Genomic DNA, 17,448 nt, shown 5'->3' with positions numbered 1-17,448 from the left:
CTTTATCACCTGCCCCTCCCTGCTGTTATGCATCTCTTCCCCACCACCCACTTCTCCTCTTCCCTCTACCCCAAGAGCAACTCAGCATACTACAGTCAAAATTAAAATATATCACTGAGATATTTTTAACATGTGCTCAAAACTATGGGACAGATTATCATCTTGGGAATTGTTACATCCTCTGTTTTCATAGGACCACCCCTTTACTTAATCTCACGGACCCTCAGTTTCTTAGGTGTGGACTGCAGAAAGCATAATTCCATGACCTCATAGCAGGGTAGAGAAAATAAAGCTGTTTAGTTTACGAAATAAAGAAGTATGAACATCACAGGAAAACTGAAAACCTGATTAATTAACATTTCCTGAGCAAAGGTCTATCTTTGCCTGCAAATCATGACTGAAGCACACATTTCAGACAGTAGAAATAAACAAAATATTCAACAATATTTCTAGTTGCTGTTGGAAGGTGCACCTCACCATTGTAAAGCCTCACACAAGTTATATCATGAATAGGACAAAAGAGCATTTACTCAGACAAACCACCTCATTGTCTCACTTCAAGGATTAAAACCTCAGACCTGACTCTGGGGACTGAGTGTGACTATGTAACAGTAATGCCTGTAGGCCAGAGTTTCTGAAAGCCTCCAAATAACTTTGGCATCTTATTGAAATTTAGAAGGACTCTTGCCTCTGAGTCACACAGGAGCTTCCAAAAAACTAACAAAAGCTGTCTCTGAACATATACATAGGACTCTACAGACACAGATAGAAATTTAAGAGAAACTTTGTGTGGAGGAGACACAAGACATCTTGGATCAGTCTTAACATAATTTTGCTTTGTGTAATACATAACAAAAAATATTTGCAATTGGCAAAGGGGTGCACTTGCCTATGCTTAGTCCACTAGCTTTAACTAGACCAGTTTCTACTGATAGAGTCCCTATCATAGAAGGTAAGATTTGTGCCAAGAAAAGCTATGAATAGTTATGTATTATTACAGATTTTAATACTGTAATAACAGATTAATTTCTAGTTATTACAGCATATCTATGTGAACATCACATATCAGGAGAGGGTGAGGGGCAGTGGAGAACCCTGTTGCATCAGCTTCCCCTTCTTCAGATTAATATTGGATCAACTATTAGGACATATCACATATTTTTGGATCACAAAGTCAAGGAGATCATAAAGGAGTTTATTCTCATGAGTATGCCTCATTGACAGCATCTACTGTTCAAGTTTTTTCCTAATGCCCAAATAATTGGAGTGTGTCCAATGTATTAGAAATGCACCTCTCAAAGTTGTTATGTAGGTCAAACACAGTCTATTTCTTTCATCTGCTCATTAGACAAATTTTATATTGTGAAACATGTAAAAGAACAATCCTTGCACATGGATGCTTTGTGACAGCCTAGAGACTAACTTCAGCTATCCAGATGAGGGATGTCTAAAACAATCCTGTGGCTACTGTCATCTGATGCTCCCCTGTTGCAGCCCAAAAGTGAACTGAACCTTGACACACTGCAGTGCACTCAGGCTGTGTGCTCTGAAACTTGACCATCCCCATGCAATGGAATCTCTTGTTTTATAGGATCACAAGATGATTCAGGTTGGAAAGGACCTCAGGAAGTGCAAGACTGTGTCAAAAGCCTTGCTAAAGTTGATCTAAATAAAATCTACTGCTCTCCCCTTGTCTGCAAATGTCTTCATTTTATTATAGAACGCAACCCTGTTGGTCAGACATGCTTTATCCTCGATAAATGCAGGCTGGCTGTTCCAGTCCCCTCCTTCTCCCTTAAGTGTCCAGAACTGTTCTCCAAGGACTTACTCCCCTATTTGCCCAGGGACCAAAATGACAGGGCTGTAGTTCTCTGGACTGTTGGACTTTCTTGAAGATAGGTGCAACATCTGTCTTTCTACAGTGGTTAGGGATCTTAGCCCATCTCCATAGCCTCACAAGAATACCCTTAGGGCTCTTGGTGACATCTATCTGGTCCCATGGACTTGGGCAGGTTCAGATCTCAAATCAGTCCCTGACTCCGCCCTTATCCACTGATGGTTGTTTTCCACACTTTGAGCTGTATCTCTAAGCACAGAGACATAGAAGACCTTGATGGTGAAAATTGAGGCAACGTACACACTCTCTGGGCCTTATCTCTATTTGCTGTCACTAAATCATCCTCCTCATCAGCAGCAAGACCATGTTTTCCTTGTTCAGCTTTTTACTGTTTGTGTAATGGTAGAACATCATCCTGTTGCACTTGACTCACTTGGCAGACTCAACTCCTGAGCTTTAATATTCCTAACACAAACCCTAATGCCCAGGCAATGCTTCCAAGTTTTCCTTTTGCAGCCTGTCCCTGCTTCCCACATTGTCCCCTCTTCAGCACTGGAGCTCCACCATGAGCACAACTTAGCCATGCTTATTTCCTGATGTGTCTACTTATTTCTCTGACTAACAGAAGAGACGTTTCTTGCACTTGGAGTCTGCTGTACTTTAAGTCCTCAGAGTTTTCCTGTGCTGCTTTATCGTTCAGAACTTTGCCCAGCGGTATCCCAGCTACTAGTTTCCCAAAAAACCAAGAATTCTGTTCACCTGAAGTCCAAGATCTAAGCTCTACTGTTCTCATTTCTCACTCCCTTCATGGTCTTTAACTCCACTATTTCATAACTACAGCCTAGACTGGCATTGATTATCATGATCCAAACCAGGTCTTGCTAGTGAAGAGCAAAGCCAGGTCTGTGCACCACCTCTGGTTGGCCTGTCCTATACTTGTACCAAGAAGTTCTCACTGACATCCTTTAGAAATCCTCTTGACTACTTGCATTACACTGTGTTGCCTTTTCAGCAAATGTCAGGGAGGTCCAAGCTCCTTGTGATACCGAGGCTTCCCTGAGTTGCTTTAAGAAGGCCCCATCCCCATATCCATTCTGTTTGAGTGGTCTATAATGCACTCCCACCACAGCATCACTCTCGTTGGCCTCTTCACTGAATCTGACCTACAAGGTCTCCAGAAGCTCTCATCTATCACATAGAGGAGCCCTTCACACAGAGGGCAACCCATGTTGTCTTTGCTGTCTGTTTCCTCTGAAGAGCTTGTATGTATGCATCAGAGCATGCCAGTAGTGAGAGATGTCCCTCCACATTTCAGCTGTCCCAGCAATATTATGTTTCAGACAACACAACCAGAGTTGCAGCTCCTCCTGTGTATTCCCTAGACTTCATGCATTTGCTCACTCTTGAGGTGAGCTCCTTCACCTTGTTTCACCATTCCTAAGGCCTTTTGTGATCTGGCCACTCAGCACCATTTTTTTTCCACAGTTGTCCACTGTTTCTCCATTGAAATTTGGGTTGTAATTTCCATTCCACGGTATTCCTACTTTAAAGCCCTGCTCTTAACTCCTTGCTCCACTCCAAATAGACAGGGAAAGACTGCTCACCCATTCAGCTTCTGCATCAAAACAGCCCTTGTTCAGCATGTGCTCAAAGCTAGGCTGTGTGGTTTTACATGATATTGAGCTCTGAAAACCTCATCCTTACTCTAACAGGCTAGCACAGCATAATCTCTCCACAGCGATCTTGTAGATGATCCCCAATGGGATATTTAACTCCTGAGCTGGATATACCAGGTCGTGATCACAGTTCTTCAGTGTCATCTCTGGTCCAATTAAAAATTCTGAGAAATGAGTGTGAGGAAAAGGAGGACACTTGGACAGCTTGTTCAGTCTTTGCAGAATCAGCACCGTTAGTGCCAGGTTACAAGAATAATTAAACCTTCTAAAGCCTGTGGTTTAAGAAAGATGTAAGTAATTTGAAAGTAAGTACAAAGATCTGTTGTGAGTCTGCAGAAAAGCTACTGTTATTAGTCTTCATGCATGTTGGAGCAGAGATGCTCTGAAAACATGACCCCAAACACTTTAAAAATCTGCATTACATTCTTAGGATCTGTGTTTTTGAAAACAAACGTGCATCCACACCTACCTGGACCTGGATGAACACTCCCAGCCTTTGCTGCAAAACAAAACCACTAGCACCTAACACACTGTCCTCTTAATGTTTCTCTGCATTCTGACCTCAGCTTTAACTGCTGAACTGTAATAACATGTGAAATTCTCACAGCTGCTGTTTGGAGTGTCTTTGTTGAGAGCGAAGGAAAGCTGGTCTAATATGGCACCAAGAAAAAACTAGCTTCTGAGGTCAGGTTATAGTTGTGAAGAAATGTGGAAATTATATCCTGATTCCTCTTAGTTAAGGTCACTCTCCCTTGACTTCAACTTACATTTACAATAAATGAAGCACACCTCAGTCTAAATAATCACAAAAAAGCAGGTGGGGCATGACAGTTGCTTTTTTCTACCTCTATTGCAAAGTGGTTCCCCCTTCCTTGGTATGTCCTCTGTATTCTCTGTCTGTTCGTAAAGCTGCCCAGAGCAGAGACTCGCTTACTGAACATGTGCAACTTCCCTACACGATGGGCACACATTTCTATGTTGCCTACTGACTGCTGTGTTAGTACAGGTTAAAAACAAATCAAATTATTTTGTGTAAAGAGCAAGTGACAAAGCTTGGCCTAGAGGCTGAGGCCTGAGGCCACAAGCTGCTCAACATCTTAAAACACCAGGACCCTGCTGCTCCTCTACACTGCAGGGTGATGGGTAGAGCTTTCCTTTCCACAGTGAGCCAGCCCCATTCTGTGCCAGCTGGACATGATGGGTCACTACATTTGCCCCCTACTCTCACTCAGCTTTCTTGGGGCTTGCATTCACCTCAGTAACTAGCTATTCCTTTCCCAGAAGGATGTTTGCTCCCATCCTTCTCCAGGACAGCCTCCATTTTTGGGGGAACAAGATATTTCCAAAGCCCAGTTTTCAGCAGCATGCATACATGTGAAGCAAGGCACTGCGACCTTTAAAAAGTTGAATGCTGCTCTCCTGCAAACTCGTCTGCGATGTCAAAGAAAGGAGAATTCTGGGAACCAAAGCAAAGATGCCTGTTTCTGTTTAAAAGGTTAACCACCCATAGCAACAGAAACCAGCTCAGCCTTTTGGATTGAAGCATTGAAGTCCCCTGACATCTACAAACACAACAGACTCCAACACAACACAACATGGCCAGACTCCAAAACAAGTCGACTATATGAACAAGGCTTGTTTCACTACAGGGTCCTGGAGGTCCCTCCTGGCACTTAAAATCTCTGGAGTTTAGCTCCTAAAAGACTTTCAGACCATGCCTATACAGGAGCAGCTGTGTCCTAAACTTACCCTTCCAAGTATAGCTTAATCATGCCTCATGGGAAGTGTGTCTGGCTGCACTTATGATTTGCCCTACTTTTTATTTCTCTCTGTAAAAATACTTTTATCAAGAATCTATGTAAGTAGACAGCTGGAGTTCATTACTTGAGGAAAATACACAGAAATGCAGAGAACTCCAGATGTGTTATACACCTAAAATTACTGGTCTGAGTGAACTAATCATGGGGTAAAATCATAAAGCCTTTGTGATACAGCTCAGGTATATGACAACAATTGTTTCTCCTGCTTCTAAAAACCTACGTAATTATGCACAGATTTGTCTTGCACTATAAATGCTAGTAATTTCATGGGGATTTCATGCATCTTCCTGCCCCTACCACATAACACCATTGCACCCAGTCTAGTGCATTATGTAAGAAGCGATATCCATGTCCCACTGTGTTAATTTCTTGGTTCAGTGACCAAACTGAAATCAAACAAATACTGTTACTTCAATTAAAGCTTTTGTAAAAGCTCAGGTCATGCCCATTGAAACTAAAAGCTTAGGTAGTTAATCTGAGAAATATGTTTGAGGCATTTAGATCTAAACTGGAAGGGCTTTTTTTTTTTTTTATTTCTGTAAAGACAGTGTGATCCATGTAAATAACACTGAGTAATCAGATCCATTTTGGTAGTGGTTTTAGGACCATCTCTGACAAAAGGATGCATTCTTTCCTTAGGCAATAGACATATGCCTGAATTCCTTTTTTTAAAAGAGCATTGTGCCTCCCTATTTACAGTCTCTATATATCTGATCTGTTTCATTACACTATGTTTTCCATTTGAAAGCAAATTTGTAATTAAGGCTCAGAAATCATGCATTAAGTCACTAAAGAACAAGTTGCTATAAGTCAAGACAGATTCCTAACTGTAACTCTTCCCCTTCGTGGCTATCCTTTGATATGATCTCCTTAAGATTACACAGTTGGTGGTTATGCTTACCCACATCCAGCAGTACCCGATAAAGCAGTGATCAGAATCTCATTTGTCCTGCACTGCTGTAGGAATGTCTTCAAAAATCAGTGTCTCAGTATAAGCTGCTAGTTTGGACTCACAGACTTAAAAAAATCCAGCTCCTAATGTAATGTTTAGTTACTGCCAAAACCAGCCAATTTTTCAGAAAGACAGATCAATCCAGGGCCCATGTTAGAGTCACACATGGCCAAAAACCATTGCTATGGAAAACTGAGAGCAACACAGTTATGAACATCACCAGCACAGCTTCCTGACTCTTCTTTCTCCCTGCCTGCAATATCACCTCCAGACGGCAAAAAAATTCCAGGCCACATTGCACTGACAAGTTTGTAGCTGTCCCCACTTTTCCATCTCTCATACTGTAATCCCAGGTTCTTCCAGCAACAGATGTTTTGTTTTTAAGGCAACACCATTAAGCCCCCAGCCCTAGGAAGCAACAGGTTCACCTTTTATTCCACCCTGCAGTGTGTCACAGGCTGTGGGTTCCCTCCTCCCCCACTCACATTCACCTTGCATTCACCTCTGGTCTACTGTGCTGCAGTCCCACTGCTGCAAAGAGACAGACCCTAAAATGCTTACTTTGAAAACTCCACCCAGCTCTTCATACTCACATTAGTCCAAAGCCACTGTAGTCTTTGAGTTCAGGCCCCAGGTGGCACAGAAAGTATAGTCCCACAGAGAAACAGGTAAGAGCTGGATGATTTCAGCTTGAGACTAAAGCTGCAATAAGCTCTGACTTGGCTCTTCTCCCTGCACTCCAGCCAGCGCTCTGAGGAAGTATTACTTTGTCAAAGCAGATAAGCCATGCTTCTGCCCAAAAGCCAAATCTTGAAATGAAATGTTCAAACCAGTCAGAGGATATTTTTCTTCCATAAACAGTTTTTACACCTGTAAATTCAAGGCATCCCCTTGCACATGACAAATACTTAATAGTTTCTGATTTTCTGTGCCCAAATAACTCCAAAGTGTTGCAAATCATTATTTCCTTCCAGCTCTCTCAAAAGTAACACCATTGGGTTTGGATCAAGAATCTGTATTTTGCTCTAAAAGGAGTTTTATAGCAGAAACTGTTCAGGTGGAACACCTGAAAGCTGACACGTGCAGAGAGTGTTTGAACGGGGAACATGGTTCATGAATATGAGGAACTGTCATTTCCTGTGATTAGCATCAATGTGGTGCTTGACACCTTGGCTGGACATATCAAATAGTGCACAATTAAAATGCAATTATCTTCACCTCCAGGTAACAAAACTACATTTTTCTCTGTCATCTTTTGCTGAGCTTCTTTTCTTGCTTCTTTAAAAACCGCAACTCTTACTTGCTGCTTAGGGCTCCCCACTTGCTGCTTAGGTTTTCTCTCCTTGCTATTCTTTATCATGCCTATGTTATTACAGTAAGAAGGAAGGTTTTACGCTGCGAATAAGTGTGTTTGCAGCAGATGCTTGGGGTAATTTCTTGTAGTTAGTCATACAGCAAACAAGGCTGGAAATTACTAAAACAAGGAAGCAATGTGGTGCTTTGCTTTTAAATTATGATCATAAGGCATTAGTGGTTCTGACTAGAGAGAGAAAATGAGATTAATTTCCTGTTACATTTTCTGTTGTCTGCCTGTATGTTCTCAGCTGCTGCCACTTCATTTTACTCTGTCTTTTTTTTGATTTTGTGGATTGCTTTTCCTCTCTCCCTTTCACGGTGCTGCTTAGTACCTCGCTGGTGCCAGGACCCTGCTCAGCCTCTTCCCTGAAACAGAAATTCTCATTCACAGCAGCTCTTATGTTTTATGCCCCGTGATCAATGGTGGTTTTTTCAAAACCATGAGACTTGGATGCTTTTTCTTTATTAAAAAAGAAAAAGATAACTGTTTAACTTTCCACACACCTAGTTCTATTCTTGAAAAGCATGTGGAAGGAGAAGAGTTTGAAATCACTGTGAAAACACTGCCCCTGGGGCCTCTACAAGTGCCATAACCAAAAGGTAGACACAGCATCCAATCCTAAATTCTCTCACTGTTTTAAGACAATTCATGTTTATGGGGACCAGCTGGACTGAGATGATGCTCTTTGCTTTCCTCTGTCAATGAGAGCTAATGGACAGCACAAAATGTCCCAACTACGGCAAATCTCGACAATGGTGGAAAATTTCCTGATTACATCCTCTTCTGTGTTTCTTTGCTGTCTGTGTACAACAGTAAATCAGCCAGCAAGGGATTCTCTCCTCTACTTTTTGGTTTCCCTGGTCTCAGAAACTCTGCCAACACCTGCTGTAAACTGCAACAGCATCTGCCCAGCACCAGCCCCAGTCCCTGCCGTAGGAGAAAACAAGAACGGTGGTTGGAAGCCCCTCTGCTGGTGTCTGAAGTTTCTTGCATTCTCCACAGGCTTCAGATCATTAACCTGGACCATTTCCAGAAGGAGGAGCAGTGAATATCTCATTCTGTCCATGTTCTGGGACATTTCTCCCATTTTCTGAGAGAAGCAGAAAGCACTCAGCACTGAATGATGGAAATGACCTGACTTAGAGTAGCTCTAAACCAGTCTGTCATTTCACATGCAAAACCTGACCTTTCCTGCAAAAAAGGAATACAAACAGGAACACCAGTGGGAGGTATCCAAAGTGATCACTGCGAATACCTGAGCACAATACTCTCCTCCTTCCCCTGCTGTTTCATAGGAACAGCAAGACTGTAATTGGTCACAATGGAGAAGCTCTGCCTTTCCTATGATTAACTACACTAACAAATCTGGATAATATACTGCTTTATCACTCACTGTTCAGTGATAAAACCAACAAGGCAAAGCATCCATCTGGAATCATGTTGGTCCTTTTAGGATTTATGTTTTATTTGCCCTGCTCGTAATCAGTCCTTTAAGTTCCACTCAAGCAGCAGATCTACCAAAACATTTTTAAAATAATCCAAAGGTGCTTCTTTAACATCAGGTAATGGCACAGAAGGTCCAAAAATGGTACTGGAAGCGCCTCAAGTCTCGAACTGCAAGTCTTTACCATCCTTTCGATATAGGTGATGTCAGAAGTATGCTTGCAAGAACAAATAGCTGTTGACACTGTGTTTTTTAAAAAGACTTCCTGGCTATCTGTGGTTGTATTAGATCCGCATTTATTATGACAACAGCACCTGATCATCTTCTGACAGTGCTGAGACAGAAGCTGAGAACTCCCAGATGTTAAAACAGCTGTCCAGGTAGTGTGTTACATCATGCCTCTTTTGGCAAAGAAAGGTAAGAAAATCAATTGTAGAAGTGCAAATACTTCATACTACTTGGAAGAGATCAATCGAGCATCCAAAACAGCTTTTCTGTTTACACACAACTGCTGAAGAAAGCAGCATGCAGGTTTGAAATCTCATGGAGAGCATCTAGCGCTGACCAGTGCAGACCTCGATATCCCTGGGGAATGTCACTGTGTAAGTCATGGATATTGAGGGGCTCCAAACACAGATCTTTCGGTCCCTTTTCCTGGCCTGTGGCAGCTGTCCAGGGCAGAGAGTGCAAATGAGCCAGATCCCCATGACAGAAGGGGTTGGTCGCCTCACAGCTGTGCCTCAGAGCAGCTGCCATACAGCAACCAGGTCCTTGCTCTTTCAAATGCACTCTAATCTGGGGTTGCTGCTCCTGATACTGCCCATGGTGAAGTAATTTATTACAGCCTCCAAGCTGACCCATCTGTACCAGGGACAATCTAGTAACTAGGAGCTCTTAAGTAGGATACAGAAAGACGCTTAGTGAGAGTTGCTGAACAATTCACTTCTGCAGTTTAAATGAGAGGGGCTGAGCATCTTCGTAAAATCAGACCTTTGAAGTCTGGTGGAATCATAGAATTTACAGAAGTTTAGTGACTTACAGCAGTAATTAAACCAGTGATTTCAACACTGCTGTGTTTCTGTTACATGGGGCATACTGGAATCAGATCAGCCAGCTTTCCTGAAACATGAGTTCCTGGTTTACTCTGCTTCTGCCTTGCTGTTGTCTCTGTTCTGTCATGAGTAAGTGCAACAGAGACCTTTCAATTCACCTCACCCTTGGGAATGTTCTTCTAATCTAGTTGCATGATTCATTTGGCCACATAAAGCCATGCCCGCCTCTTGAAGCATTCGTTTCTGGAAGGCCTGACAACCTCATTATTATGAACAAGCTTTTTGCTGCTGAGGCAGTGGAAACTAGTATTAAGAAAGGGACCTGGACCAAAACTTGCCTTGGGGCTTGTATTGAATTTTTCACTTTTCCTGCAAGCTGCAGGAGGCAGGGCTGGGGGTGAGAGGAGGCTGCAGTCTGGGACAGTCATGTGCTGTCCCACATCACCCCATCATATCAGCTAACGGTGATGCTCCTTGGTATTTTGCCACAGCGTACTTCAAATGTCATTAGCCCTATGGGTAATTCCACTTTACACTCCAGTACATCAACCTCACTCCTGGCATGAGGAATCTGTACTGCCACTTAAGAGATACAGTTTCAAGTCTCAGTTCTGGCTTTCGACATCTTGATTTCTTTCCTGCATGGCAGGCTTAGATTTAGCACTCAGCAAGGGTGTATCGTGCTTTCATAGGAACCAAAAGAAGTTGTCTTCAGGGCTGAGGATGGTGCTGAAAAATACATTCAGCCCCTTGTGAGCAGTGGTGGGGTGAGGGAAGGGGTTTAAAGACACTTTCTGAGGGGGGCAAGTGTCACCATGAGGACAACATTTCACTCCAGCAGCACAGGGCGCCTAGGACTGGGAATGCTAGTGTTCAGTGGGTCTGGCCATCTCAGCTTCTTGCTGTCCTGCCAGCAAGCAGGGAGCTGGTCCTTAGCAGGGGTCCTACATTCCTCTCTGGGAACAAAACCCAAGCAGTTTATGCCTTTCATTGGTTCTACCCCTTCCTTCGCTGGAGAGGATGGAGCTGAACAGATACACTGAAAACCTCAAAGGCCTCAAATATTCCAATGTGGAAGACCAGAAAAGAGGATGTTTGGATGTGATGTAGCATTTCACATATGTAGATCTCGAGGCATGGCCACGGAATATTTTTTGCCTTTTGTTTTGTTTTTTCCCTCCTAACCAAGTCCTCCTTTTACTTGCAGCTCAGTATTTTGCTAGCATCATGGTCATCGTTGGTCTGTCTGTGGTGGTAACAGTGCTGGTTCTGCAGTTTCACCATCATGACCCACAAGCAGGAAAGATGCCCAAATGGGTAAGCAGCTTTGGTGATAAGTGTTCAACATCCTACTGAAAGAAAAATTAATCTAAAAGCTATAGTAAACTGGTTCTAGATGAGGGGCAGAAGTTAATTACTCTCCATTAATCTGAAGAGTCAGCTACAGACAGTATGTTTGACACTTATGTTTGCTATTGGAGGGAAAGAACCAACATACTAAATTTGGTTTACTATTAAAAACAGTATCTGTTATTTGGGTTTTCTATTTAAACTTATGATGGGGTGGGGTTTTTTTGCTCAATGCCCTCTTTGCAAGTCCTAACATTGTGGGCAACACCTTTGGTTTCTTAACCAACAGACATAAGTACTGATAAAGTACTGATAAAATACAACATTTGAAACCACTAAACAAGCACTTACTTGGGCAGTTTGTCTGCTTTGTTCCCTTACAGAGGGTCTCACTGCAGTTCATGACAGAGCTGTAATTTCCCAAAACAAAGACAAGAGGTGAAGCCAATTTACTGCTGTCTTGCAACTGTTCCAGTTATGAGCTGGCTCCCTGAGTTGCTGGAAGATCAGAAACCCCAATACCTCAGTGTAGTGAGGGTGTTGAATACTGAACCCAGCTATGCTTCTCACAGCTTGGAGCTCACTGCCACTGCACCACCAGCAGAAACAGAAAGGCAACGCTTTTAGGCTCAGTCTGATTGTACTGAGGATATCCCTGGAATTCCCTGGCTTGAAAATCTTCCTCCTTCTGAAGCCACATCCACTTGTCTGTGTGGAAAACCAATTTTGTCTGCTGCCATCTGATCAGTTCTCAGTGCATGAACATGTGGACCCTCTTTTTTCTACAGCAGCAGAATCTGTTAGCCCAGTGAGGCCTGGCACCAATGCCAGCTGGCTTTCAGAGGAAATTTTTCCTTCAGATTTTCAAGTTAAAAGAAAATAATGCTTTTTTTCTCTCTCCTTTTCCTAAGATTAAGTTTTAGAATAAGCAATGTATGCTTTGTACTTACAAAAAAAAAAAAAAAAAAAAAAAAAAAGGAATGAAACAGAAGCAGGTACAAATAGTTACAGTCAACTATCTACCCACCTTGGTTTCACAGAAGTCTGATTGTACAGCATCCTCTCATTTCTCATTCACCACATTTGTCATGCTAGACAATTATTCTGACATGATGTTGAATGTCACAGTTACCAGTGTCTGCCTGAGTACAGCACAGCTTTCTAATTTAGCCTCTCTAAAAGTAAACTGCAACATCAATGTAAATAAATAAATAAATAAGTCTAGTAACAATCAAGCATGCTACCAACTATTTCTTAAAGCATTGTGTCATTTAAAATGGTCTTACTTTCACAACAGCAGAGCATGTGAATTCTGGATGAACCTGTATGTAAGCAAGACCTGAGGGCACGAATCTGGGTAAACATACTTCAGATGTCTACATGGACAGGGTGTGAAGAGCGTAACAGCCCCCACGGGCAATTTTATTGTTTCATCTGCTTTTTGAGAAGCCCAGACACAATGACTTGTGTTAAATTTGCTCAGAGGCCCTGCAAGGCAGCTCTTGGTTTCTACTAGTCTCTTGCTCTCTTGGCTGGAAATACAGCATGCAATGAATTGTCACTCTTGAGGATCTTGTTCTATGGCCTGATAGCTGAACTAACATACATTGAAAAAAACACCACCAGGAAGCAAAGACTTCAGAAAGCATTACTGGGAAGCACAAATGATAGGCTGTGAAAGCTGTAGACCAAGCAAGCTGACAAGGCTGAGAGATCTCAAGAGAAAAAGTGAATGCCAAGCATGTAGGGAAGAGGCTGACCCCACAAAAGTGGGCATTAGTCCTCTGCAACACATGGGCAAGGCTCAGTTATTCAGATTCATGGCATATTTTTTCCATGTCAACATATGTCAGGTGTTTCTTCCAGAGACACTCTGAAAGATTTTTGCTCAATAAAACCCAAGAATCTAAGAAAGAAGGAAATTGCTTACCTGAAGTTTGTTCTCTGCAATTCCAATCCTAGCAGATACTCTTACCATCTAATTACTCCCCACATACTCCTCATCCTGGCAGAGCCAGATATAAGTTTATTGCACATCTCTAACCCTGATTAGTGTGATGTTGTTACAGGATTGTTCTCACCTCCTTCCTAAATGGAATTAGCTGCTAGAGTAAGTTGCAGGGGAAGGCATTGGACTTTTGTGGGAGCGTCTCCAGACCTAGAAGATTTAACTGACCACATTGCCTAAACACCCACTTCCTAACTATTTACAGTTGAGCAGCTTCTTTTCCTTGCCAGTCTCTTGAGGTCTCTCTGCTTGGCCTTTGAACCAGAAGAGGGGGGAGAAGTGCATGTTAGTGTTTAGCCTCTCTGTAGGTGCTCGCTTCTTCCCTTACTCCACTGCTGAGAATTCTGCCTTCCTTTCTATTAATCTTTGATGACTTACTAAAGCTAAATTTTTCCAAGAGAAGTGTTTAAATCTGAGGTGTTCGGTCAGGGCATTTGTTGGCTACTCAGTTCAGAAATGAGAGCTGCTCTCTACTTGACACTCTTGTTAGTGTTTGCTGAGCTAACATAGAAAAGAGCACTAAAGAAAGTCCAGATAAGGAGCAGTTTGGGAGTGGATAACATCAGGCATGGGTTACAGCTCCATTGATCTACCTCTGCTGACAACCAAGACTGTTACATAGGTGAGAGATATGGAGAGACCAAGCACAGAGAAAAGAAAGGGTTTTGTGGGAAAAGGCAAGAGCACTCTGGCTCTTTGCTATTTCTAAATCAGGTTTGTTAGGTTTCGGGCTTTTCCTTTGATATGCTTTAAACCTGGACATGCACAGATTTGCTCAGCTGCTGATGCCCTTTAACAGGAGGGCTTTGATTGGAGACTCTCCCCTCTGGACTAGGCCAGGCAAGTGGCTGTGATGGTAGCTAGCAGTACAGCTGTATTATGATTAGGGGAGGACCTTCGTGGAGAGGGTCATAGCAGGGTTAGGCTGTTGAAGGCAGCTGTACCTGTGTCCTTCCTTCACAGAAACCCAGATATGATCATGCAGGTGAGAACATCGATCCATACAATCATGCTTGGGTTGTTTTCCAACAACCCTTATGCTCCAGCTGTGTCCTGAATTAATTGGTATGACTAGAACAGATTGATGCCTAAGTGTCTATGTTTTCAAGGTAATAGGGCATTTGGAAGTTCAAGCAAATTAAAAGCTGTGTTGCTATGTATTTATTTTTCTACAGGAAGTAGGTTTGGTTATATTTATAAATGTAATTTCCCTAAGGAGTATGCACTTTGTCTTCAAAGAAAAAGTAGCAAAAGTGGAATGGGGCTTTTTCAGCTCACATGTCCTTCCAGAGCTAAGCAGACATATTAACATTTTCTAAAAAGAAAGTTTGCCTGGCTTCATATTTTGGAATTTCACAGTACTGGAGAATGTATTTCTCTCTCCCTTTTGCCATTGACACTGTTGAAATATTGCTAGTAATTCAGGCCTTTGTTTTGTTCCACGATGTTCCATTTTCTGTCCGTAAGAGGACATTGTAATTAAGTAAGTTCAATTAAATACAGGATTGATATTTCAGGCTGCTACATTATAGTTTTCTATTTGTCTGTGGTGACCATGGAGGAAATAATGAAATATTTAAAGGCCTCAATGAAAGCAGAATAATATGAATCACAGGAAAATAGTGCTTTAGGATGAAGAATAAAAGATTCTCTAGTGGGAGAAGCAGAAAAGCTCACAAAAAATGGCATGGGGCTGTGACCCAGAAAGGCTCACACTTCAGAATTTAGAAATTGTGTAGCCATCTTCCACTGGTCATTTTTTTTTGGCTTTTACTGTATTGTTCCCACCTGCGGTTAATTAATGCCTCCTCTTTTCTGAAACTGTGCTTGTCATTACAGCAGCAACTCAAAGTGCTAGCAGTTATTTCCCCATCACTGCATCTGTACTGTGCAAACACAGGAGGCAGCTCATCCTGCATCTAAAACAACCTTATGTGGTCCTGAGTCAAACAAGGTCAAAGTGATTGGAGCAGGATCACACAGGAAGTCCTGGGCCAAGGCTCAGAAGTGAAATGAGAGGCCATGTTTGTTCTCTCCTGGACATCAGATTGTTTGACCTGCAACCAGAATGATAAAGTCATTAAAAAAGGCCGCCTGTCTTCCCAGAGGGACTCTCACAAGCACATTGCAAATGTCCATTTTGTATACATAATACCTGAAGGACTTCATAATTACAAGATTTTACTGATTTATTTTGCTGCCCTTCACACAAGATGTTTACTTATTTCACAGCCTTTTTATTGTTTTTCAAGACAAACAATGTTAACAATAAGAATCATAGCACACTCAGACTTCAAACAAGTCACCTGAAGATCAATTAATTGGGGAAAAGTGCTGGATACACCCTTTGGAGTTAGCTCATTTGATGACCTTGACAAGAAACATATGGGGCACAATCTGCCATGTGCAGATTAAAGCACTCTCACAATGAGCCAGAGCAGTTGTACCCCAGAGTACAGGGAAATGACAACAGTTAATAGTAGCACTCAGATTTTGAACTGCAAAATTTAATTGATTTACTATTGTTCTTTTGGAAAAAGGCCTGCTGTATTATGTGGCTGAATTCTTCAAAGGAGTATTAAAATGGCTTTCAAATTAAAAAAAAAAAACCAAAACAAAAACAAAAACAAACCCACCAAATCCAACAACAGCCAAGGCTGTTTGTTTAGATTTAAACAATAGAGATGGGGTTGAGGAATGTGCTAAAAACAGCCGTTAGTCTGTTGCATAGGATTTTTCCAGCAGAATCTAAGCATTGCCCCCCCAAGTATTTAAGTGTACATCCTTCCATAGTATCTGAGAAATGTTTGAAAACCATGCAGCCAATTTTGTGCCCTCTGCTCGATTACAGAGATTTGGGATTGTCTGCTAAAGGTAGGACTTCGAGAATCATTTTGTAAAGTAAGACTTTACATCTCTTTTGCTTTATAAGCCAAATGGTCACTGAGGACACCTCTATGTTCACAATATATCCAACAAAAGGCATCCTTGGGAAGAAACCAGGTCCTCAAAAAAAACATTTGAATGCAGATACCTGGAGAACACAGAAAGCAGTCAGTTTTTCTAAAGGACCATAGAGATTAACTGTAATAGTCATTAAATATTTCAAAAACATTTAAAATGCAGAAAAGTTCCTTTTATTTCTATTATGATCATTCTCTTTCAGGTTCGTGTCATCCTGCTGAATTGGTGTGCTTGGTTTTTACGAATGAAAAAACCTGGGGAAAATATAAAGCCCCTCTCTTGCAAATATAGCTATCCCAAGAACCATCTGAGTGTGAATAGCATGGAGATGAATGTTCTACCTGGGCACCAGTCCAGCAATGGCAACACCATCTATAGCTACCACGTGACAGATAATCCATGCTGCCCTCAGAAGAGTGATCTGGGTAGCAAGAGTGGAAAGATTACTTGCCCCTTACCAGAAGATGCAGAGCTTGTTCAAAAGAAAGCTTCAGTGGATACTATTATGGTGATTGTGAAGATCCTGGAGGAAGTTCAGTTCATAGCAAAGCGCTTCAGGAAACAAGATGAAGGTGAAGAGATCTGCAGTGAGTGGAAGTTTGCTGCTGCTGTCATAGACAGATTATGCCTGGTTGCATTTACCCTTTTTGCTATCATTTGCACATTTACAATACTTATGTCTGCTCCAAATTTTATAGAAGCTGTTTCAAAGGACTTCGCATAAAGATTTCAACGATGACCATGATAATTTAAAAATTAATATTGCCAGTAATTTTGCTAGATAATTTAACTCAAATAGAGAAGTGTACTTATATGTGCTAACATACACAGAAGGGGATGAAAATAATTTCAGGAGGTAATTATTCCTGATGTTAGTGATTGTAGTTACTGAATAGCAAACGTATTTATCTCTGTTACTTATTTCATAGACTAGTGCCACAAGTAATTATGTCACGATCTGTAACAAATGATAGATGAGAATTCAAAT

At 41.8% G+C, this 17,448-nt stretch overlaps 1 protein-coding gene across 1 annotated transcript in view; it reads left to right on the top strand.

Moving 5' to 3' along the window:
* Window positions 1-17,184, top strand: part of LOC104348224 (neuronal acetylcholine receptor subunit alpha-7) — a 61,379-nt gene extending 44,195 nt beyond the window's left edge. The window contains exons 9-10 of the mRNA XM_086479713.1: window positions 11,346-11,455; window positions 16,663-17,184. Coding sequence (XP_086335839.1) covers window positions 11,346-11,455; window positions 16,663-17,184 — 632 coding nt within the window. The remainder of the gene's footprint in view (window positions 1-11,345; window positions 11,456-16,662) is intronic.
* The last annotated feature ends 264 nt before the right edge of the window (window positions 17,185-17,448 follow it).

This window comes from Leptosomus discolor, chromosome Z, assembly GCF_034619465.1.
Source record: "Leptosomus discolor isolate bLepDis1 chromosome Z, bLepDis1.hap2, whole genome shotgun sequence".
Lineage (NCBI taxonomy): Eukaryota > Metazoa > Chordata > Aves > Leptosomiformes > Leptosomidae > Leptosomus > Leptosomus discolor.
The sequence above is the reverse complement of the archived record's forward strand: the minus strand, read 5'-3'. Positions and strand labels throughout refer to the sequence as shown.